Source organism: Diplotaxodon limnothrissa, linkage group LG11 (assembly GCF_057381915.1).
Source record: "Diplotaxodon limnothrissa isolate DT_005_m linkage group LG11, D_limnothrissa_male_GT1.1, whole genome shotgun sequence".
Taxonomy (NCBI): Eukaryota; Metazoa; Chordata; class Actinopteri; order Cichliformes; family Cichlidae; genus Diplotaxodon; species Diplotaxodon limnothrissa.
In genome coordinates this window covers 13,280,656-13,305,204 of record NC_140606.1, presented here as the reverse complement: position 1 = coordinate 13,305,204, position 24,549 = coordinate 13,280,656, and the positions used below count along the sequence as shown (strand labels likewise).

At 46.0% G+C, this 24,549-nt stretch overlaps 1 protein-coding gene across 1 annotated transcript in view; it reads left to right on the top strand.

Moving 5' to 3' along the window:
• LOC146622437 (teashirt homolog 1-like) overlaps window positions 1-23,053 on the top strand; it is a 31,854-nt gene extending 8,801 nt beyond the window's left edge. The window contains exon 2 of the mRNA XM_085366215.1: window positions 19,265-23,053. Within this exon, the coding sequence (XP_085222341.1) occupies window positions 19,265-22,803 (3,539 nt within the window). The 3' untranslated portion in view covers window positions 22,804-23,053. The remainder of the gene's footprint in view (window positions 1-19,264) is intronic.
• The last annotated feature ends 1,496 nt before the right edge of the window (window positions 23,054-24,549 follow it).

The following is a 24,549-nucleotide window of genomic DNA, read 5'->3' as shown; positions in this document are numbered from 1 at the left end:
TTTGCCACAGAAAATAACCGAGGAAGATAATATCAGTGTTATTTTGCTACTCCTAGCTGTATTTGCATATCTCTTGTTTTAAATAAGGCAACCCCCTCGGAGTGAAACTCGGTTTGTTTTTTTTTGTTTTGTTTTTCCTAAGCTTCATTCAGCATCACCTCTATTTCCTCCCCTCATCCTCACAGATCTAACACCTCTCCCTCTCTCTCTCTTCTTTCTCTGTTTATTTCACTCTTTCTTTCAGGCCTACCTCCTCTCTGCTGTCTCACACTGGCACTAGACTGCTCTGAGCGATTATCAAACCTGAGAATATTTTTCCATCCCCATGCAAATCACCCCACCATGCTCTCTCTTATCGTTCCTGCTTTGCCCCCGCTACCTCCTCCCCGCCCCGGCCCCAGCCACCCCCAAACGGCTGTGTGTAATCAAAGTAAACGGCAGCTAAAGCTAAAAGGGAAACGCTCTTTGTGGAGATGGATGGAGGGATTAAATATTAACCGGATGCGGCTGACTTAAGGCAAGTGTTTTACATAGCTGCTCCCGCCATGGATGCCGCACATTGATCCCTTCGCCCTGGTGCTTTTACTTGTTTGGCTGCCTGCCGTTAATTTTTCACCATCATCTTGCTGGCCGGGCCTTTAGAATGGGAACGGGGGTGGGGAGGAAGCCAACAAATGGTTCAGCCATCTATACCCCCCCCCCCGACACACACACACACACACATACACAGTCAACCCCCCCCCCCCCCCTCGCTGTGTGCTTTTAACAGGGGCAGGTGAGATGGATGATAGCAATTTGAAATTTTGTTTGTGCGTGTGATCATGGAGATTGTTTTCAGTATTACCATGGTGTAACAATTCCAGTGATTAATTGAGGTGAATGCTTGGCTCAGATTAGAAAGATCAGGGAAACTGGAGGGTTTTTTTTATTTTTGCCCCCCCCCCCCGTCCTTGCTCCTGACTTGTCAATGTCGTGTTTATCAACTGACCTCAGAGTCCAAAGTTGCTAGCTTTTTATACGCGCTTGCAACAACACGCTCTCCCGGATTCTTGCCTCCACACACACACTGCCCCTCTTGTCATATCCCTTACTTCATTTCCTCGTGCCTCTTTCTTCCTGTCCTCCAGCTGTGATTAAAAGACAAAATCAAACCACTCAGGCCAAACTTTGTCCAAAGAGGAGACTAAACAAAAACAAAATGGCTTACAGTGGCTGCACTATTCCAGGGGTAGGGATTTTCTTCCAGTGGCAACAGCGCGGTGTTTTCATGTGTTTGTTGTCTGCATGTGTATAGCAATATCCTGTGGGGGTCACAGAGGCGGCCTGTTAACGTGGGGGGGGGGGGGGGGGGGGGGTTATACCAGTGGACCTTCATCCCACCCCTCCTGCACTGGTGCTGTTGACAGCATCATGAAGGCCTTCTGGCATTTATAAATGTGTGTCCGTGCTCCAGCTTAGCGGCCCCCCCAACTCCTCTCCAAACACTTCTGCTGCACACACTCCCACCCCAGCCAGAGTGCACATCCGACCGGGTCGCAGGCAGGTCGTGACCCCCAGGTGGCCACGGTCCGAACGAAGCAGGTTCTTATTTGCTCTCTTTTCTCTCTTTTCGGCTGGCTTCATATTCTATTTAAGTTCAAAGAGATATGAACCTTTTTATGCAGGATATCAGTGTTTCGCTGCCGGGAGGTACAGATAGCTGGTATTTAAAATGCTGCATGGTATTAATTTGACGATTTTCATGCCACCGAAAAAAAAATGTAAATAATTTTGTGGTTCAACCAGAATTACACATTATTAAAATGCTCTAAGCCAATAAGCCAATATTAATAGCAACGATAATAATAAGAACGCTAAAAATATTGTTGCCCTGTTGTGTAATCCAATCAGAACGCTACATTAAGTTAAATCCGGCTACCTTTCATGACACCATTGTGTTTGATTTCTCCAATAAGCACATGATGATGAAATTGGTACACAGTGTTAGACCTGCCTTATGGGTCATCCTCTAATATGTGGCAAGGAAATCTATTAAATATGTCTGACTCTACTCTTTATTCCCCTCCTTTGTCTATTGGATCCTCACGAACGTCTTCCTTTTCATGCTGTTTTCTTTCTCTTTCTCCTCTCCCTGTCTTTCGGTGTTTCAGGCTCTTTTGCTCTCCTTTAGTCAAAGTAGCCCTAGTCCCCATAGCAACACATAGTGAACTCTTACTCATTAGTGTGTGTTGCAGCCCAATGAATGGCCTGGATCCTGCTCCTCATTCCTGTGATTTCGTACTAACACAACCATCACCTCATCGTGATTTGTATTTTCTTTTTTTGTACCTGACTGCAAGGAGTAAATGCTAGTGAAGACATTTGGATGATTTCAAGTCAGTAGTGGGTGGTTGGGTGTGTGTGTGAGAAAGAGAGAAAGCACATGAAGATTGAGAAGCGACACTGGGAAATGTCCCTCCGCCACGCCTGACTCGCGCTCGGCTGTTTTCTTTTTTTTGGCCGTTAAATCTCCAGTGTACTGATAACAGGTCAGCCGTTGAGAGAGAAATGAAAGGGAGGAGGAGTGTAAAGAGAGAGAGAGAGAGAGAGAGAAACTGGAAGGGGGGAGAGTGAGGAAGAGGAAGACTGGGATATGATTAGAGAGCGTGTGAGTAAGGGAGTGTGTATGCAAGAGGGGGGAAAAAGCGAAAGAGAGATTGGTCTTTATGCTGGCTCACCCATTGCGTGGGCGGTGCATGGAGTAGAGAGGTCAATAGGATGCCGTGATAGGCTAATCTGCCAGGAAGGGAGGGCTAGGGCAGGCCTCACGGGAGCAGCTCATTGGCTAGACTCATTTGCCCTGTGAAATAAAATCTCATCATGTCTTTGTTTTCTTTTTCTTTTTTTTTCTCTCCACCATTTCAAGATTGATAGTGCGAGCATTTGCTCTGAAAAGTCTTTTGGCGTGTGTGAATATTTATCTGTTTGCATATAAACTGTATGCATCTGTATAACGCTGCGTGTGTGTGTGTGTGTGGCAGACCTCTCTCAGTTCATCCCAGTTCCTGTGGGAGTGTGCGTGCATGCGCAACATTTCCAGAGCTGTGTGTGCTCGTACTCCCAGTCAGACACATGGATGACAGATGACCCAGTGGGAGACACCAGCCATCCTGCCCAACCGGAATCTTGCTACCCCCCCCCCCCCCCCCCCCCACCCCCTTGCCTATTAAAAAGTGCGCACTTTGTTTACTTCCTCGGCTTTTAGCCATAAATCCTGGATCTACCTCCAATGTGGCGTTGCCCTCTTTTCCTCAGGTTACGGCTTTGAACACGATCATAATAGCTGCGTCACCGCTTGTGTGTATCTCTGTGTGTGTGTGTGTGTGTGTGTGTCTGCGTGAGAACAAACCAGCCGCAACCTGGCTGCATGCATGCCTGTCTGTCGCTGCCTATGTGTGTGTGTTGGGGGGTGGCGGTGGGGGCTTACTGGACCAGAGGAAACCTAAATCCTCATATAAAAGGGCCATGCACTCAGGCTGGGCTGAGGAAAGGAGGGAGGGAGACAGAAGGAAAGAGAGAGAGAGAGCGAGGGAGAGAGAAGGGGAAAAAAGTTGATTTCCTTTTTCAGCAGAGCCATACATCACAGGGCCTCCCAGCTGCAGTGTCACAAGCTGACAGAATGACATGTGTCATTTATCAAAGGGGCCAGGCGGGGGCCTTGGGAAACGTGCACCACAAAGCCTGAGAGAGTTCATTCCAACGCTCAACCCACCCTCCTTCCCTTCCTCCCTCCCTCCCTTCCTCCCTCATCTCTACTCCTTCAGCCCACCCCCGCTGTTCACTCTCCTCCTCGTTTTCTCTTCTCCCTGCCTCCCCTCCTGACCACCTCCACCCTCCTTACTCACTTTGCCTGGTTCCAAAAAAACGGGCCCTGTAATGTTTCTGTCTTCCCTCTACTCTCACACAGCCGCTTTGTGTGTTTGTGTGCGTGTGCGTGTGTGTGTGTGTGTGTTTGTGTGTGTATACAATTGTGTGTTTGTGTATGCAGGGCTGACCCATTGAGTGCAGGCGCTGGCTATATCTTCAAAGCCAACTTTTGAAAAAAAAAATCTGAAAGAATAATTAAAATATTCAATAAGTTGGGAGGGTATTCAGAAACACTTACAAGCGGTTTGACAACATCTACCGATATTTTTATACATTCATTCACAAATTTCTCACTAAATGATGCTATTAATATTTACCTTTGTTTTTCTGACGTGTTTAAAACCCGCCTTATCTTTCTGAATGTCATTATTGCACCCTCCGTACGGAATAGCTGGTTCCCCCGTGTCATTCTTTTGCTGTCGTTTTTAAATTGTCGATGCAGTCTGGAAACATTTATATGCACAAACACACTCCATACTTGCTACTGAAGAGTTGTTTGACAGAGAGATTACAGCTTTTCTGGCTGTTCGGGACCCAGTCGGAGGTCCGCGGGGGTCACGGCACTGAACGCACTGGGCCTGTTTAAGGGCACATTACTCTGCAGAACAGCTCGTACATAGGAAAGCCCGTTGTAGCTGATGTGTCGGTTACTACAGCAAACAGTGTCGGTCCAGTTGTGGCATGCCTTTCTACTACTACTTTCTTCCGTTAATGTCTTACCTCACTGCATGCACTCCTTTTTCTTGCTTCCTCTCATCAATCATCATCTCACCTTTCATCCCAAACCTTCATCCACCCCCATCATAACCTCAGCTAGGGTTAACTCCATTGCAGCCACTTCCCGAATCAATGAACTATCTTACCTGGGTGCCCTTCCCTTCCTCCAATCAGGTTATATTATGTATTTAGAGAGGCCAGAGCCTGATTATCATCATCATCTGTTTAGATGCCTTAGAGCAGGCCTTGTTTTCGTGTGTTTTTATGTGGTATATTAAACTTTTTCTTTGAAGAGAAGAAATACGGTAAAATCAACATTAAATCATTGAATAAGTAAAAGTTTTTTTTCTTTGGTTAGTAAGTGACAGGATATTTTTAAGGCATGCTAAGGTGTCCGGATAAATACAGTTTTGATGTATCTTGTCAGCACGTGTCTACTTTGAAAGCCGTGCCTGTGCGCTTACTTTCGCTTTCCAACAACCAGACTAAACAGGGTATATGGCGCTCACTGTGCAGACTCCAGCCAGGTCCTGGCAGATCATATAGCCTGAAAAAGAGCTGAACAACTCTCTGGCTGGAATTCTCTTTTTAATAATTAAAAATCCGACTCTGGGTCTTACAACTTGGTGAGCAAAGCGGCGAGAGTGAATGAGAGGGGAAAAAGATGGGGCGGGGAGGGAGGAAGAAGACGTGGGGGAGCCCTCCTGACGGTGTAATGTTTCCTTACTTTGTCTGCTGGGGTTAAAAGACGTGGTACATCATTAAGAAGAATATTGAGTGGCAGTGTCACCGACAGATGACCCTTCTAACAGGTCATGGATAGTTCACTCTTAAAAGCCCCCCAGCCCGCTAAATACTTCCCCTCTCCCCGCCTCTGTATCCTCAGCCATAGGTGTGAGTTCAGGGCTGAGAATTTGCACTCACACAGTGGCCGTTTTAATTTCTTTGTTTTCCCTTTTTTTTTTTTTTAGTGCAAAGAGCGCAGTCAAGTTTAGCTACTGTATGATAAAACAATCATTTCAGGCAGCATACGCTACACCACCATAGCTTTTTTGGCACCCATGGATGACTCAGCTCATACTAAAGCAGCATATGCATTCATCGACACCAGAACTTCATCACTATCCTTGTGAGGTCATTACATCGGTGAATACACTCGGTCTCTTCTCAGCTCTTCTGTTTTGCTTCTTCCTCTTTGTCTTTTCGCCCCTTTTTTTTCATCCCTCTCTGTGCATTTCTTGTCTGTCTGAGTTTGAGTGTGCGTCAGGGCGGTGGGGTGGGTGGGGGGGAACTGGGGAGACAGCCCCTTTTCATTTGTCTTCATAAGCCTCATTTATTTTTGTAGCCAGATGTGAACTGACACACATCACTCAGTGCAGCCCTCCCAACCTGACTCCCCTTCTTCCTTCCATCAGCACCCTCGAGCCCCACCCACCCTCCTTCTGGGAGGTCAGGCAAGCACCCAACCACCTCCTACAACCCCCCCCCCCCCCACCCCCACCCTCTCATCTGCATCCCCCACCCCACCCCCACCCCTAAATCCATTCAGCATTGCACAAGATGAATGTGTCTTTAAAGCAGAGATTGATTGTGGATATCAGAGTTATGGCGCCATTCATCACAGCAGATATTATTCAGACGAGCAGGATTGAACAAGGAGGTGGGACTCTTGAGCCCACGGGTGAGTTCTTGGGGGAAGATGGGCTTTAAACTTAGAGGGAGTTTAATAGATTTTAGATGAGTATGTGTGTGTGTATGTGTGTCATTTTGTGTGTTTGGAAATGAATGGGTGTGTTTATTCTCATGTACTTGCTTTTACCTTCATAAGTCTGCCACACTTGGGAACGCTGGCATGTGTTTGCGTCTGGCTTTTTCTCATCTCTATTCTCGTCAGTGTGCGTGCGTGTGTGTGTGTAGCTGTCTGCATTGATCTCCACTGATGTGATCCTCCTTCAGAGTCTGTTCTCATCAGACTCTGATTTACGGCTTCATTAGGATCCTTGCGCTACCTCCCCTTCTTTTTGTCTCCCTCCTTTCGCCAGGTCACTCTTAGAGACACACACAAATACACTCGGCCACAGTCAACACACACTCTGTGGAGGGAAAGCTGCAGCTAAAGGACTTTTCATCGCAACACTTTGTATAGTTGGTTTCTGTTCTGTTTGTCATCTTTATGAATAATCTCTCATTATTCATCAAGGCTTAGCACCTCATTGTGCCTTGAGAGTTGAAGTGCTGTGGCGGTTTTGGAGGTGCTTCCCTACCCCCAGGCAGCCCCACTCTGCTGAAAAGAGCCCTCATTGTGTGTGTCGTCTTTTATGGCGCTGTCTGAAAGAGAGGGATGCACTCCAGTCGGCATTCAAATGCACGCGGTAAAGCAGCCAGTAGAGCAGGACAAACACCACAGGTTGTAAACGCATTGAAAAGAAGTGTGTGTGTGCGTGTGTGTGTGTGTCTCCGAGTCTGTAAGGGTGTGTGCGTGCATGAGGATGTGTTAACGTGAATGTGAGCGTGTGTGAGTCTGGGCAGGCTCTTGACTGAAAGGTTTTCACTCTCTTTACCTCCACTTTTTCTCTCCTGATACAGTTTGCCACTTACTTTTACTCCATTTTTTCCGCCCACCTGTCTTCTGTAGAAATGACTTTCTTCTTCCTCCATGAAGAAAAGAACCTCAAAGTTTCTACTTCTCGTGTTTTCACCCCTCCCCACCTCCCTACCGAACTATTATCAGGAGTCAAGTCATGCAGAAATGTAAAAAAAATAAGAAGGTAATCACACTTTGTGCTGGTGCTTTTGTCGTCAGTCCGTGATGGAAATGGGTCTAAATATGAGATTAGAACCTGCCGGTGACTGATGCTATTAGGCAGATATGCCATAGACTTTACTATCTTCCATGAAGGATTAGCGCAAATTATACTGGGAGACAGGCTTGATTTCTCCTCTGCCTGGGTGGATGTGGGCATTTGAGGCACTCTAAGTTGACAGCGTCTGTCTCTGCTTAGTTCTCTGAGACAGGTTGTGTGACAGCTGATGCCAGGCAAGGGCTTAAAAAGTGTGTATGTGTGGGTGTCTATTTGTGTGTTGGCCGATGTTTGGTCTGTATGTGTGTGTGTGTGTGTGTGTGTGAGTGCGTGAGAGTAGGAGAGTTATAAACTGACAGGCGAGTGTGTTTGAATGTGATTGCACGTCAATGACTTCTTTTTTTTCAGAAAACAGGTTCTCTTTGAGTAGGGTGACAATTGGGATAGGCTAATTTTAAGCCTGGTGGCTTCCTCTTTAATTCTACACACACTCTTATCTGGCATTATATTAAATAATTAAACTGTCTGTTAGATTGTCCAGGTGAAGCTGCTGTTTTTGTAGATTTAAAGGAAGAAACGTGGGTCAGACACCAGACCAAGTGCTAGTTTCAGTGTTTAAATCCACCTTTAGGGAGGCTGATTAAAAACAGAAGCTCGATAAATATTTCTATCTTTACTTTCATTCAGAATGGTGTGTCGTGACAGAAAGCTAGTTGACTCCTTCACGTTGTACGTATCTCAAATTGTATGAACAATCTTTAACTGCAGGATATAACAAAAAGAAAGTGGTCAAGCACTTTGTTGAGCTCTTAGGAATGTTTTACTGAACATGCAAATGCTCCCCATTTTAGCCTCCTCTTGGTGATCTGATTTAGGAGGGTGACATGTCCTTTAATGTTGGGCAGTAAACTGGAGGGTTGGATTTATAGCCTGAAGCCTTGTTTTTCCTCTGGCTGTCTCTGCCTGTTGGCTCCCATGACGACAATTCAAGTTTCTGTTACTGCATTTAAGGTGGTTTCAAAGGTGCAACCGTTCATTTCTACCTTAAATCCTGCGTCTGCGTATGTCAGGAAATTGCCCGACACAAGAGAAGCTTCACAAATTACTTTCTGTCAAATATTACCTGATTCTGAACAATTACAGCAAGCTGAGGTCATTTTGGGGTTAAACTTAAACACAAAATGTTCTTGTTGCTCTTGATCATTGAGAATAACTCATTTTAAATTCAATCAGTGCAACACATAAATGCAGCAAAGTAGCAATTCAACAGTTGGACCCAAAAAAAGCTGTCTCTACTGCAACCATTCACATCCTCGTCCTCAGATTTCTGCTCCGTCTCCCAACTCATCAGATTTCTCTCTTCTCTATCCTCCTGTTTAGCTTGTGTGGTGTGATGCAGAGTGGTGCTCTGCTGTGTCAGCAGGACTGAAACAGGTCAAAATCTGCCTCCGATTGGTGTCGAGTTAGACCATTATGTACTGTAAAGCTTGTAAGGGAGTCCTCTTTTAATATAACGTGACTAACATACCTAAAATTTACTCCTGTGAGTTTCTGAACAGTCTGCCTCTGAAATGTACTTTAGAATCATGTGAAAATGTTGGTGTTTCTAAAAACAAAAGCATTTTTATTTTGCAAAGGAAACTTTTTTTTGCATTAAAAGTCATGTCAGCGCCAGCTTTGCTATAAGAAGCCATTATTGGTCTCCTCTACAGGCGGATGTTCCAAATCAGTCTCATCCTCACGGCACAGTTTGAGTGATCAGTCCGAGGCCTAGTTTGCTGCTGCCAGCATGGGACACGATGTTCTATTCTTTATTTATTTCCACGGCCCATGCATTTTTCCCATATAAAGACAGTCTATGTCCGACCGTGTCAACGTGTGATGGATTGCATAGTCCTCTTCTCTAAGGAAGAGAAGGGGGGGGGGGGGGAATGTTGGAAAGAAGGGAGGAAAAGAAGGAGGGAAAGAAGGAGTGAGAGAAGGAGGAAACGGAGTGGTGCGGTGCAGCAGTGAAGGACATGGCAGCTTAGTGCTGGCCAAAAAGACTGTGCTGAACACCTGCTCCTGTCTCCAACGCCCCTTCAACCTCCTCATTACCTGTCAATCTATCACAAGGCAGCCAGATCAAATGTCTGCAGCAGCCAGGACTCGCACAGGGAGGGAGTCGGGGAATGAGGGAAGGAGGGGAGAATAGCAAGGAAAGAAAGAAGGGAGAGAGAGAAGGACAGATTGCATGTCTGGGAGAGCTGAAAATGATGGGGAAGTAAATGGAGCAGCTGCGTGTGCATATCGAAGATCTGTTGATAATTTGGAGTAAACTTTGTTCTTCTGGAGGTAGTTTGTCATGTTGCTATATTTAGAATTCATGGAATACAGACTGCATGTCAGTAGTTGGATGTGACATTATGCAAATCTGCTTTATCATTGTCGGTAGAGGGTTTTAAAAAAAATAGGAATGATTCTCAAATCAGACATTCGCTTCCAAATAAAAGAAAAAAAGAGCATGTTTGGAGAACTTTTTGGCATCCATCTGGTCAATATCTTAAATCAAACACTTCTCAAACAAATCAAAGGCAATCATGTTGTCAGAGTTTCTAAGCAGCAGCCTGCTGTTTCCATTCCTAACTGTGCTCTAGAGCACTGCGCAGACTCACTGTACAGCACCCTCTGGCCTTTGATAGGCACCTTTGTGCAAAAAGATGGGAACCTGTGACAGACAAGCTCCTCTATAGGAAGGTGGGGCCTGTGGTTTCAGATTACAGCCACAGCGCTGACACTGTGTGACTGTGTTTGTGTGCTGCACACACACACGTTTATGTATACGGTGAGCACCTTTGCATGTGTGTAGGAGAGCATGTTGTCTGAATTAAATGTATACGTGTGTGTGTGTGTTTGTGTGTGTGTGCTTTAAAAAGCAGATGAATTTGAGCTCATCAATGTGCATTAGTGCACACATGACCAGCCCCAAGCCCTCGAGTTCTGATCCCTCTCAATCCCCGCTCTTTCCCTCTCTCTTACATTTTCAGTCTTTCTTAAGCTCCCTTGCCCCTCTCTCTCCTTTAGTGTGTGAGCTGTGGTGATTTACGGTAATTATCCATCGTTGGGTCATCTATCAGGCTGGCTGTTGCTAGGAGATGGAAGCAGCTGCTGCTGGCTGTTGTCTTGTCAGGGACAGTGCATGTGTGTGTGCGTGCGTGTGTGTGTGTTTGTACATACTTGCGTTTGTGTGTGTTTCCTGGGATCTGGGTAAGGACGTGTAGGTACTTCTGTGTGTGTTTACTGGCAGTGTGTGTGTTTGTTCAGGTAAAATGGGCCATCCTGATGTAGGGATTTAAAAGCGCAGGTGTTGCAAAAGAAAGACGGAAGCAATGAAGTCAATGGATGGAGAGAAGGATTATAAGAAGGAGTGAGGGTGGGGTCAGAGGTTGAAAGAGTCCAGGTGGAAACTTAGTGCGTGTGCATGTTTGGGGAGGGTGGGCAGCTTAAAAGGCACAGGTGTGTATGTGTGTGTGTGTGTGTGTGTGTGATAGACAGGGGAACTGAATGATAAATTTTTCTAGGCAGATGGAAGTTAGAAGAAGTCGGGCCTTGGGGAGTAGTTTTAGTGGCTGTGAAAATTGCAAGATTGTGTGTGTGTGGCTTGTGAATAAAGTACATTTTCTATTGGCAGGTGATCATCCACATATGGGTGCCGGTTCAGATCCCCACCGAGGGTCCTATTTCTCTTTATTTTGTCCTTGTAATCCACCTTAACCCATTGTGTTGACACCGTTTCAGGTTTCATGTTCTGTGCGCGCCATTCATGCTGAAGCTGAGGGAACCAATCCTCACACGCAGGGAAAGGTCAAACTGCAAATAGTGTAGTCTTAACAGTAGGCTTTCAATAGACATATGAGAGGGAGTTTTCAAAAGTACTATCCCCACAGGTAAAGTGGGACATGTTTCTCTTTCACAGAAACTGCAAAAAAAGCAGCACTTAAAAAAATTTACTGCCAGTTGTAATAATAATTCAGGATGCAGTGTTCCACATTTAGAGGCGCCAGTGGCCTATAGTTATCCGTTGTGTCCCACCAATTTTGCACAGTGTTGTATTGAACAATTTTCCTCTCTTTCTGCAAATAAGTAAATATTCACATTCTAATATAAGTGAGCTATTCAAATATGTATTAGTTACTCTTGCGCACAGAAAATACCATAAATGTATCATGCATACTGAGGCCACATCGCACTGCAGCCTAAAAAGGCTGCTGATGAAGCTGTCTTCACTACCTCTTAGCCTCCTCGTACTTTCACTAAAGTTTCATTTGCTTTAACCTGTTGGCAGGTCTGAAAGAGGCAGCTGGATACAAGCCACACATCCATATGAGCCACGGTAACTGTAAATACAGCCTCCACTCTCAGCTCTCCATACCAGCCTAATTAGTGCCAGTTAGCATTTGTCATTGCATTTAGGGGTGAAGATTAGGAACACCTCTCAATTAATCTGCAATCAGCCTGTTTGTTAATTAGCTAACCTGTTCTAAGTGGCCTTCAGGGCTCTTGTGTAATTAGCTAAGCTGCTGAGAAACAGGTCTGTGTGTTGACATTGACCTAAAGCTTACACACGTGTGCACAATACACACACAAACACACACATTTGTATATGATGTATGCTGTTGAAGACCGTAAAGGTGTCTCCAGTCATACTCAAGAAACTTGGCTTCCCCGTAAACTACATATAAACACGAGCGTACCATCTGCATCTTCTGTGTGTTCATGGGAAAAAGAGGCTTAAAAAAGGCACAAATGCAAACACACACACACACACCCAAAACACCCACTCCATTACTCAGTTTATTAGTAGTCGCAAGTGTACTGTGCTCATCCAGACATACATATTTGCACGTCGTCATGCTTGCAGCAATGCGCTGATTGTTTCTTCCTTCACTCTGAGACAAAACTGCATCCCTCAAAAGTATTCTTAGAAAAGGCAGGAGGGAGGAAAAAAAATACATACTGTACTCCCCGAGCACGTACACTCTTTTTAACATTTCATCCTTTTCAAGTGCAACAACATTCTCACCAAAATGAACAGCTTCTCCATTGCTGTGTCGAACCTTTTTTTTTTTTTCCCTCGCTCACTTCAAAGCCATTTGTTTACCCTGCTGCCTCCTGACATTGTCTGTGGTAATTAAAGGAGCGCACTGAAATTTATGGTTTAATTATACAGGCCTTGTTATGCAGAGAGGACCAGGATGGGCTGATATGCTCAATAAAAATAAATAAATTCCATACGGGTTTATTGAACACGCTTTTGCAAGGGGCCGTGGGGGGGGGGGGGGGCATCATTCCAGCGGCTCAGGTGTGTGTGTGTGTGTGTGCTTCTGTATGCAAATGTGTGTATGTTTATTTATGTATTGCCTCGCAGGGTTGCTGCTCAGCGTGCATTGTGAGTGGGTGAGAATGAAATGTAAAAAAAAAAAAAAAATAGCCAGATGAATTGCAATCGATTGGCGCTGGTTCACTGTATTGATCCCTGAGCATGTTAAAGCCTGCTGTACTCCATGAAGAACACTCAGTCAGTCAGTGTGGGCTCACCCCCGTGCACCCCCACCCTCTCCCCTTCCTCATCCACCCCTTTTGTGAACGAATGCATGGCTGTACCGTATGCGCATTAAATCACATTGTTTTGTTACTGTGTTTATACGTACAAAGCAGATATGATGGCAACCGCAGCCCCACCTCGCATATAGGCGAGAGTGTACGTGCGTGTGTGTGTTTTGGTGTTAAGCATGCACCGTAATGGAGAGTGATCTTGGCTGTGGCCCACAAGCAAGCTTCTCTGAACTGATCTTTGAGTTGGGTATAAATAGCGCTGGCTCTATAAATAAAACAGCAGCACCTTTCGCACTCACTCTCTCTCATTTGCGCACACATTCAGCCCCTCTACTTAGACATTACACCTGCCCAGGCACTTACATGGCACTCGTGTGCATAAACACTCCAACACGAGCTGCCCATTAATCCATATATCATTCTTTTTAAGGTCGTATAGAAGGAACTCTGCGGGACATATTTACACGAGAGTGTGACTTGTAGCAGGTTAGCGCCTCTTCAGCCCCACATTTATAGGACAGTAATCTCATCAGGTGAACAGAATTTAGGCAACTAAGTGGACGCTTTGTATGCATTTTTATTCTTTCAAAACACACTGAACCTGAGCTCCTTTCTCTCAAAGACCAAAAGGAAACTCTTACAACTTCCAGCTAGCATATGCTTTGCTTTCAGTAGCTGTCGGCCAAGAACTTAAACGGACAGACTGGCAAATAAAGGTCCAGCATTGATATGTATACACTCAGCTCACTCAACACACAACACCATCTAAAGCATCACTGCAGTGAGTTTAAATAATGCTACTAGCTCACCGTAACGCAACACGACTTGAGGTATTTGCCGGTGCAAAATGATCGCTAAGAAGGCCAGTGAATATCTGCCAATAAAACTGGATTTCAACACCAGTACCGTGCGCACGACGCTTAATCACTTTTACACCACTTTCTGTGTCAGTCCATTATGTTGCTATGTGTCTGAAGAACAACATGTCCCATCCGCTGCTGTCTGCTGAGCTCAACTCAAGCTAGAAGTGTTTTGAAATGGGGTGCAAAGAGGAAGGGGGGGGAGGGGGGGGGGGGGGAGAGAGATAAATTGGTACAGCGAGCTGGAATGCTGCAGCAGTTATTTAAGGCCCTGTAGGTGCTGCCTAGGCCATATGCTCCCATTATTCCGCTTGGGAGGGGCCCATGTGGGCGTGTGAGCAAAGCCGGAGAGGGGAGGAGGAAGAGGAGGAGGGTGGGAGAAAAAGAGAAAGAAGGGCTAATGGATGAGAGTTAAAGGAGAAAGGTAGCTGAGGAATTATTTTAAGGAGAGAACCCCTATCAAGCGCGGGAGGAATTTTTAAGAACGGGATACCGTGGAGAAGCCTGAGATGAGATGAGAACGAATTAGCTTCTAAAGTAAATGATCGCCTTCACCCTCAATATCCGGCTCTTTCACCGTCGCCTTTGCATAATTCATCTCGTCAAATTTTGAGGTGTGACAGAATATAATTCATGAACTTTTGGGGTCGATAACTTCTCTCAGGCATCTCTATCATTTTCACATCACCAAGCTGAACTTAATAAGATTCTGTATGACACACCTCCTCACTGGTGTTTATTTTGTTACTTTCTACACCTCGTTGAAAGTGAACTATTTGAAAGTGAATAGATGACTATAGGTCCTCAATCCATCCAGGTGTATTAATATTTATCTATTAAGCAAACAAGGCCTTACCCCTCTCGCTTTCTCTCTCCCTTGTCCCTCGCTATTTCTTGTTCTTCCTATCTGTTCAGTATCTTGTCAAACTGAGGCCTGTGTTCCTGATCAGGGCATTGCTCTCATGTTAGCCGCTTCACAGGAAGCACATCCCAGCATTCCCTCTGACACGCTGGCAGCAGCATTACCATAATTGGCTTTTCTACATGACGGGACAGAGGAAATAATAATGTCATTTTATTTACAGCCCTCTTGTCCCGGTCCGAGAGCTATCACCCTCCCTCTTTCTCCAGCTCTGCACCACGCACTGACATACACCCCTCCTTCTCCTCTTCTGTCTCATCTTCTCCTCTCCCTGCGCAGGACGTGAGTCTCGTTCTGCCACGGCGTGTAGGTCAAGCGATGGCTTTTTGATCAGCTCCTGTCCAAAGCCATCAGGCTTGGGAGGCACGTAATGGAGAGCGGGGTGACAAACAGAATCTGGGGAAGGAATAAGACTGCCAGTTTCCTATTAGGGGCCGGCCTAAACGGCCTCTGCCCCCCACCTCACCGCCGCCTTCTACACCCTCCTCGCACCATTCTGCGCCGCGAACCCCACTCCTGCACTGCCTAAATCACATGAGTGAAGGGCCCCATGATTGGACATTAGTGCCGCAAATGACTGCCGTGATTGCCCCCTCTTCCCAAACTCACATCAAATAAATAAAGAAATGTGTGTAAATAAATAGAAGGAGGGATTGCTGGTGAAACGGAGGTGGTGGCGAGGGGAGGCTGACTGGTTTCATCCCCTTCTTGCCCCCCCCCTCTGCCTCTCTCTCGCTCGTTTCATCGCCTTTCTGCCTTTCTTATCTGGTTTGTTTGGCTTTGACAGCGGCCAAATGGTGAAGCTCTGCGAGCCTGACAGAGAGTTTTATTGATTTAACAACCAGCAGACTCGCAGCAAAGAAAAAGGAGAAAGCAAAAAAAAAGGAAAAAATGGGTAGGGCGGAGAAAGATACAAAGTTTTGAAAAGGAGTGATATGTTTCTGCTCTGCTCCTCGCCAAAAAAGCTGACGTATCCCGCTGGTTGTATTTCATTTGCTATCATTTACAAAAGTCATGCACACACACACACACACACAAAAAGTTACGCTGCGTGTAGACGGAGAAAATGTTTAAGAGATGATCTGTACATAGGTCCATCGCTCTGTCTCGCTGTGAGGCCCAGTGTTGTGTTGAGGCAGCAGGCAGGGCGTTCACCGCAGACTTTTCATCAGAAAACATGATATCAAACATAACAGGGCACTGCACAGACTCGTTTCTGGTGTGGTCCCTGAGTGCTCGCGTTAAACGCACAAACTTGATCACGGATTGCGATAGCAAACATCTGTAATGGCGCACGGCGCTCTGCAATCTTTACATATTAGGCAGAAGTTAGAATCAAGGGTGCTTCATGGGTGCATTAGTTGGGTAGTCCTTCAGGAACTATCTCATTTAAATATGAATAATAATAAATGAGGCAGATGGGAACAAAACACATACTTGAGCTCTTTTAAAGCTCTTATCTCTAATCAAATAAGGGTCTGTGTTCCAAAGTGTATTTGGTAACCAGAGACATGAAAACCTTTGATAATGCATGCATTACAGCTCTATTAAGTGTGTATGTCAATCTATTTGTGCATTATGCATTTTTCAAAGAGCTCTTTACAACACTTAAAGGGGCTTCTACAAACCCATTTTGCTACTTTACAAATTTTATAAGCCTTTTTGTTAGCGCTACATTAACCCTCTGAGCAGGTACCAGGAGATCAGAGACACTGGGTGGATAAGTCTTGCTTCCTTTCCCCGTGTTGTTGCTGTTGTTGTTGTTGCTGGTGATCTGGCGTGGCTGGTGGCGGGCTTGATTGCTGCTGCTTGTGACAGTGAGTCTGCAGTCCTATCCTGGCCGCACTGCCGCCTGTCTCCTTGATGGCGGCACGTCCCCGAGCAAAAGTGACAGGCGCTTTGGCGCCCGTGCAGATGGCCCTGCTCACAGCCATCACCCACTCGGCAAACCAAACCGCCAGGGACGGCACGCCAGCCCTTCCCGGGCCCGCCCCTTGCTGCTGGTGTTGCTCTGCATATGTGCATCCAGGAGAAGAGAAGGGGCTTAATCTGGCCGCCAGTCACAATCGCACTTCTTCAAGTTGCGGGTGATTGAGTTGATGCGTAGCTTCTAATATTTGTTGGGTTTTAGCATCCTGTCAGAATTCATGCAGCATCTCAAAACAGATGGAGAGATCATTTATTTCAGACTCAAGTTTCATCACGAACGTTGTACGTTTATGGCTTGCGAAGCCGTCCACTTGCTGCCTGTGATTTTTACAGATGTCTGTCTCTGCCAGTCTTTTGTCTGTGGGCTTTTGATATCTCCCTCTTTGTTGTTTCCATGACAACATGGCAGGACAGGAATTGATTGACAGGGATCGTCAAAGGGTTCCCTGGCGACCTGCTCATCGTTCGAAGCCCCTCCCTGCTGCAGTCTGTGTTTTGTCACTCACCCAGGGATATTTCTGATCTGCTGCTTCTCATTCCTGCTGTCTGTGTATCTGCGTGTCTACTTATTGAACACTGCCAGCTAGCTGTTTTTTTTTGGCTGCAGCTGATGTGAGTGATTCACATAGGTAATTCCTACTGTATGCTTGCGCCGTTCCTGTGTGCTTGAGAAGAATGGATAGCCGTTCTGCAGGATGCTTTGTATATTAAAAAGGCTGATATGTATTGATAGCCTCCTCTTTTGGAAGCGGGTTAGTGAGAGGGAAGGCACTGTAGCAGAAGACACTCTGCAGATGTGTTGTAGAGAGTACAGCACATAATGCTAATCTGCTGTGTTAGGGATTTTCAGGAGTTTTAGAAACTGTCTCGGTCTCAGTCTGTCAGTGGGATTGAAGCGCAGCCAGGTTCTCCTGTAGTGCTCTCATTTCACAGAAATCCTGTCAGGCGTTAGGGGAGTATGTTGCTCATTTGGAGAAGGGTGTATCAGTAGCACACAGCGAACTCAGACTTATAGGCAATATTATGGTCGGTGGGTTCAGGTTCGCGCTGTAAGAGCAAATGTGTACGAGTGGGGGGGGGGGAAAAATGCATAAAGTACACACATGGGCACGGAAGGTGAGCATGCGTGCGGAGTCGCAATCGCAAACAGGCACTTACGGAGGCACTCACACGTACGCACATGCACATCATCACATACTCACAGTTGATGGTGCAGCTGCTCACCTCCTCCCCGCCGCCACCCACCACCCTCCACCCATCTCCTCTCAGGCAGCAGTAAATGGTGCCAGTGTATATATATCAGGTATTATGTCCACTTAGATTATGATATGACAGGTTAGCGTGCCGTTTGAAGTTGACAGCACATCTGTTTCATCGGGAGAGACTGATACTGGCATGTAGGACACACATCTCACCATGCAGGAAGGAGATAAAGGAAGAAGCTAGGGGGCCGTCTCTCCTGTCTCCCTGCCTCACTCACCCTCTTCTTTCTCCCTTTTTTCCCCTCTCATTCCGCCTCTCCCCACCTAACAAACCCACCGCCTCCTGCTCACTTTTTCTTTCTCTCCCACGTCTTCTACTCATTCACTTATTCTCCCCCTAACCATCTCCTGTCTGCGCAGCTTGCTAATGCTTACTGTGCCTTTCTTTGCATGCACACACACACTCACAAAAATGCACGCCTCCAAATGCACGTAGTCTGTCTTTCAATCTCGTTTGTTTTTACGTTTTTTTTTCTCCTTGAAACCTGTTACATCTTAGTTCTGTTTCCGCTTGGCTTTTTTTCTTTAATCGAGTGTTTGCCTTCCTGTTTTAATTTGTCTTTTTAAGACATTGTCCGTGTTGTTGTGGATCATCGAACAGCTGGAGTGCAAATATATAAACTGGTTGCATTTGTATCGCTCTCAAACCAGAGAGCATTGTTTTTCCAGTTCCTGCATAGTAGCACAGTGACCGTCAGCTAATTGGAGTGGGTTAGGAAAACTGTGATATCTCCAAAGTGGTAATTTTTTTCTTCTGTCCCTCTCCAGTCGAATAACTTGAATGGGAGAGGAGCTAGGCTTCATGGACTAGATGAGTGAGATGCAGTACAGGCTTGGAAAAGTGAGAAAGAAAGAGAAGGGAGGGAGCTGAACATGTAAGCATGCAGCTGGCTAACAAGGCCAAACAGCCAGTCATTTCCTGGGGAACATGAGGCATGTGTGGAGGAATAGATAGTTGGGAAGGAAAAGGACAACTGTCAGAAGCTCAGTGATTTATTTTTCCCTTGGAGGTTTTTTTCACCACTGGCTTTCAGAGACACATGTGTGCAAAGTACACACAAAGTCATGCATGCATGCAGACATATACGCACACTCACATTGGGTGAGAATAAAAGCCTGCATTTCCCACCATTGAGCATTCATTCCATGTTATTTTGACAGTGGTCCTGTTAGTGTGCTGTAAATCTTTAATTTCACTGAGCTGACCTCTTTTCTTCTCTCCCCCCCCCTCCATTTTTATCTCCCCTCTCTTGCTGTGTCTCTGTACTCAAGCGTACATGCCCGAGGACGAGCTTAAGGCAGCTGCTCACGATGAGGAAGAGCACCTGCAAGATGACGGCCTCTCATTAGACGGCCAGGACACTGAGTTCCTCTGCAACGAGGAAGAAGAAGACGTGGATGGGGGCCGACCACCTAGCTACAGAGACTCCCCACTCAGCAATGGCACTAACCCTGACGCTGGATACGGGTCTCCGCTTAGTGATGCTAGCGACCGACTTGCAGACTTCAAGAGCACCTCTTCCAGGGATGGTCAGGAGAGGGAGGGCTCAGCTTTTCCCTTCCGTCCCAACAACGGCCTCTCTTTCCAGGACAGCCTGGCACAGATGAAGGCCGTCTATGCAAACCTCATCTCAGATGCCTCTTGGTCTAGCATCACAATGGACATCATGAAATCTAAGCCTGCTGCAGCTGGCAGTGTCAACAGTGCCCTCACTAGTCCAGAGCCTGCCTCTACTGCCTCTGTGGCCACAACTACAACCATAAATAAGAGCAGTGGGGTCAACATGGCTAGCAGTCACCATAACGGCAAGACCTCCAGCACCACTGTCAACCACACAGGGAGCGCAAGTGGCAGTACAAATGGCACAGCAGCTAGCTCTGTTAGCAGCCACAGTGCAACCAGCAGCAGTGGGAGCAGCAGTGCTGCTGCCAGTAATGGTAGTGGTGTAGCCTATGACTGGCATCAGGCAGCACTTGCCAAAACACTTCAGCAGACCCCCTATCACCTTTTACCAGAGCCTAGCCTCTTCAGCACAGTGCAGCTCTACCGACAGAACAACAAGCTGTATGGCTCTGTTTTTACTGGTGCGAGCAAGTTCCGCTGCAAAGACTGCAGTGCTGCCTATGACACACTGGTGGGTTTGACGGTCCACATGAATGAGACGGGCCACTATCGAGATGACAACAAAGACAAAGAGGAAGATCAGGGAAAGCGCTGGTCCAAACCACGTAAGCGTTCCTTGATGGAAATGGAGGGGAAAGAGGACGCCCAGAAAGTTCTGAAATGCATGTACTGTGGCCACTCATTTGAATCTCTACAAGATCTCAGCGTTCATATGATCAAGACCAAGCATTACCAGAAAGTGCCTCTCAAAGAACCAGTGCCAGCCTTGGCCACTAAACTGGTGCCTACTTCAGCTAAAAAACGTGCTATCCAAGATGCTATAGTCTCTCCATGCTCCCCAGACTCTATCCATGCTGGTAGTGGTGGTGGCAGTGTCTCTCTTGGGGATGTTGGCAAAGACACAAAAGCTGCAGCTAACCCCTATGTTACGCCAAACAACCGCTATGGCTACCAGAATGGTGCCAGCTACACATGGCAGTTTGAAGCTCGCAAAGCACAGATTCTAAAATGCATGGAGTGCGGGAGCTCCCATGATACATTGCAGCAGCTGACTGCCCACATGATGGTTACAGGTCACTTTTTGAAGGTCACAAATTCTGCTTCCAAAAAGGGCAAGCAGCTAGTCTTTGATCCAGTGGTGGAAGAAAAGATTCAGTCTATCCCATTACCGCCAACCACCACCAGACTCCCTGTTCCCAGTATGGTTAAGTCCCAGCCAGTGTCTCCTGCACTATCCTCTGGCTCAGAGGAAAAGAGGGAAGCGGGTGAGGATGAAAAAGTCGAAGGAGGCGAGCAAGTGGAGAAAAAAATCAAGGAAGAGAAAGACGACTCAGGTGAGAAATCTGAGACTGACACCACCTCGTATAAATACCTTAGAGAAGAAGACCTGGAGGAGACCCCTAAAGAGGGTTTAGATATTCTCAAATCCCTTGAGAACACAGTATCTAGTGCTATCAGCAAGGCTCAGACAGGCACGCCCACCTGGGGTGGCTACCCTAGCATTCATGCGGCCTACCAGCTGCAGGGTGCCGTGAAAAGCTCAGCTACTGTTCTACCCCCGACTGTTCAGAGTGTTCAGATGCAGCCAATGTTTAACAGTGGTCTACGAAGTCTTGTGAGCGACCCCAACTCAGTCATCCACTCACCTCGGAGCCCTTCCTCTCCTACTCCCCTAAGGAGCAATGTCACCGCCATGGAGGAGCTCGTGGAGAAAGTGACAGGAAAAGCTGCCACTGTGAAGAAAGAAAAGGAGGAGAAGATGGTGAGCCTGGAACGATGCCGACAACCATCGCTGGGAAAATCCCCTTCCCCTGCACTGAGAGAACAGCGAGAGCATTTGGCATCTCCAAATGACTTTTCTGTAGGTAAACCATCTGGTATGAGAAGTAGCAGCCCGGGCAGTGTAGATTCAGAGCTTATCTGCAAGAAGGAGCCCAAAGAGAGCCTAGTAGATAGCCACAGCAACCATTCAAAGAATGGTTCTGAGACGTGCCAATCCCCAGTAACTAACGGAAACAGTCTTGGCATCATCACCGATCACTCACCTGAAAGTCCTTTCATCAACCCTCTTAGCGCACTCCAATCAATCATGAACACACACCTGGGGAAAGCCTCAAAACCAGTAAGTCCCGCAGCAGATCCACTGTCTATGCTTTACAAAATCAGCAACAGCATGATGGAAAAGCCAGCTTTCAACCCAACTCCTCAGGGCAAGCCAGCTGAGCCCGTCAACCACTACCAGCTGTATGAAAATAATGACCAGCCCATAGACCTGAGTAAAAATAAGTCCGCCACTAATAGCAACAACAACAACAACAACAAAAGCAGCAGTGCACTTTTGACCAACAGTAGCGTAAATGGTAACAAACCCCTTATTTCCCTCCCTGACACAGTCTCCTCACCCCTGAGAGAGAACGCTCTGATGGACATTTCAGACATGGTAAAGAACCTCACCGGGAGACTTACGCCCAAATCTTCAACTCCCTCCTCCATCTCAGAGAAGTCGGACGCTGATGGCAGCGCGTTTGAGGATGCCCTCGAGGACCTCTCCCCAGTGCAGAAGAGGAAAGGGAGACAGTCAAACTGGAATCCCCAGCATCTCCTCATTCTGCAGGCACAGTTTGCGTCTAGCCTGAGGGAGACCCCAGAGGGCCGCTACGCCATGACCGACCTGGGCCCTCAGGAAAGGGTCCACATCTGTAAATTCACGGGCCTCTCCATGACTACCATATCCCACTGGCTGGCTAATGTCAAGTACCAGCTGAGACGAACTGGGGGCACCAAGTTTCTCAAGAACATGGACTCGTGCCAGCCCGTGTTCCTCTGTGGTGACTGTGCCTCTCAGTTCAGGACTCCCTCCTCCTACATCAGCCACCTGGAGTCTCACCTGGGCTTCAGCTTGAAGGACCTGTCCAAACTGTCAGCTGAGCACCTACGGGAGCAGCAGGCTGCCTCGAAGGTGATCACAGACAAAATGATATTCGGCAGCCCCCTGTCAGCCTTGACCACGCCAGAGGACGACACAGGCTCCGTGTACCAGTGCAGACTTTGCAATCGGACATTCGTCAGCAAACACGCAGTCAAACTGCACCTCAGCAAGACCCATGGCAAGTCTCCAGAGGACCACCTGGTGTTTGTCACCGCTTTGGAGAAACTGGAGAAGCTAGACAAAATGGAGAAGGTTTAAACAATGTCTCGAGCTGAGAGTAAAGACTGACAGCTGTGGAACTGACTCGATTTTCATTGCACTAAAAATGACGTTGTTCACAGTTACTGCACTGGGCCGAACTGAGCCGCCAGAAAAATAAAAATAAAAATCAAGTCTTATTATTATTAATTTTTTTTTTGTGATAACTGCCTGACTGGACCATGTCTTTTCATGTCAATTTGTTTTTGTTTTGCCAAGCTTTTTTACACTTATTTTGTAATATATTTATATGCTATTTGTCTGATCTGTGCATGTATTTTAGTGAATCAAGGTTAAACACGATATTTTAATCTTTTCATGGCAAAAATACAACTACTGCTTCAACGGTAAAAGTGGCGAGTGGACAGAATTGGTGGAAAAGATAACTGTATATTACTTGATATGAAGAAGGTGGAAAATTCAATGTATACACCAAAAGAATGAAAGAATACCCCGAAAGACTGAAGTAGCACCTTAGACAGTTGAATTTGTAAAGAGAACATGTTTTGAAATATCTTGCATTTGTCAAAATCAGATTTTAAAAGATCAAGGATTATCACCCCACCCCCACCCCGCCCCTCTTTCCTTCTTGGGTTTCTGTCACGGCAATGTTTTTGATGATGAATGGCCTGCTCATAAATCTGTCAGTGTAAAAAAGAGGGAAAAAAAAGATCACATGAACATTTGGAAAAAGTGAAATGCTGCTTCTGGTTCTGAGTTAATCAGTGGAAATGAACGGCCATCGGTATGCAAGTTTGCTGCAGAAACTTTTTCCTTGTTGTGAAGTATCACCTCATAGCAATTTTCCAGGTGTATGGTTTGTTACAACTTTTCTCTTTCTAAACTGTGTCGCTTTATTCAGCTGTAAAGAGAACAGTCCGTCACGTGTAAATGATTACCAGTGAAATGTCAGTACTCCATGAGACATATCTTACCATTTGAAAAACGGCTCAAAATTGTTTGTATCTTAAGGTGTGTGCATTCTTGAACTTTTATATTGTCATTTTTATATACAAAAAGAAAAAGCTAAAAAATAAAAACAGATGGTGTACATAGATATATGCTGTAGAGCTACGAAATGACCTTTTTTTTAAAGAAAAATACAAATTTAGCTTCTTTGGCTTGGTTTACAGAAATGATTTTAATTATTACTTGCATCCAACTTGATGCATGAAATGGTGTGGAAAATAAATAAGCGATGCACAATGACTATACATTTCAATGTTTTATCGACAATATTGTAAAGAAAGAAAAAAAAACACGACTTTTTAGCACCGATTAGTTTGTTTCATTTTTCTTTTCTCTCTCTCTCTCTCTCTCTCTCTCTCTCTCTCTCTCTCTCTCTCTCTCTGAATTGTAAAATAAACCCCAAAGCAGTTGTTAACAGTCAGATTTTTGTGGTTGTGTGTTCTTTTGTCATGGCGGTGCACCAAACTCAAAATGTAAAAACTCGGCTTTGTAGAATTTGCTCTCGAGCAAAGTCAAGTGTGTACACCCATGTCAAATCCTAACCCAGTGTAACAGGATTTCCTCTAGGGGCTATTCTTAGCAAACTGGAGGTGAGATTCGAAATGTCTCGCTGCTGGTACATATTCTGTGTTCTGTAACAGGCCTGCTTTTATGTTTTTCCCAAATTGTTAGACAAAATAAAAGTCACTGGTGTCATACTTACAACTGATGACTGAGCCGCATCATACCACCAATGATTATAATGATGAAGATGACGGGGATGATAAGCCTGTAAGG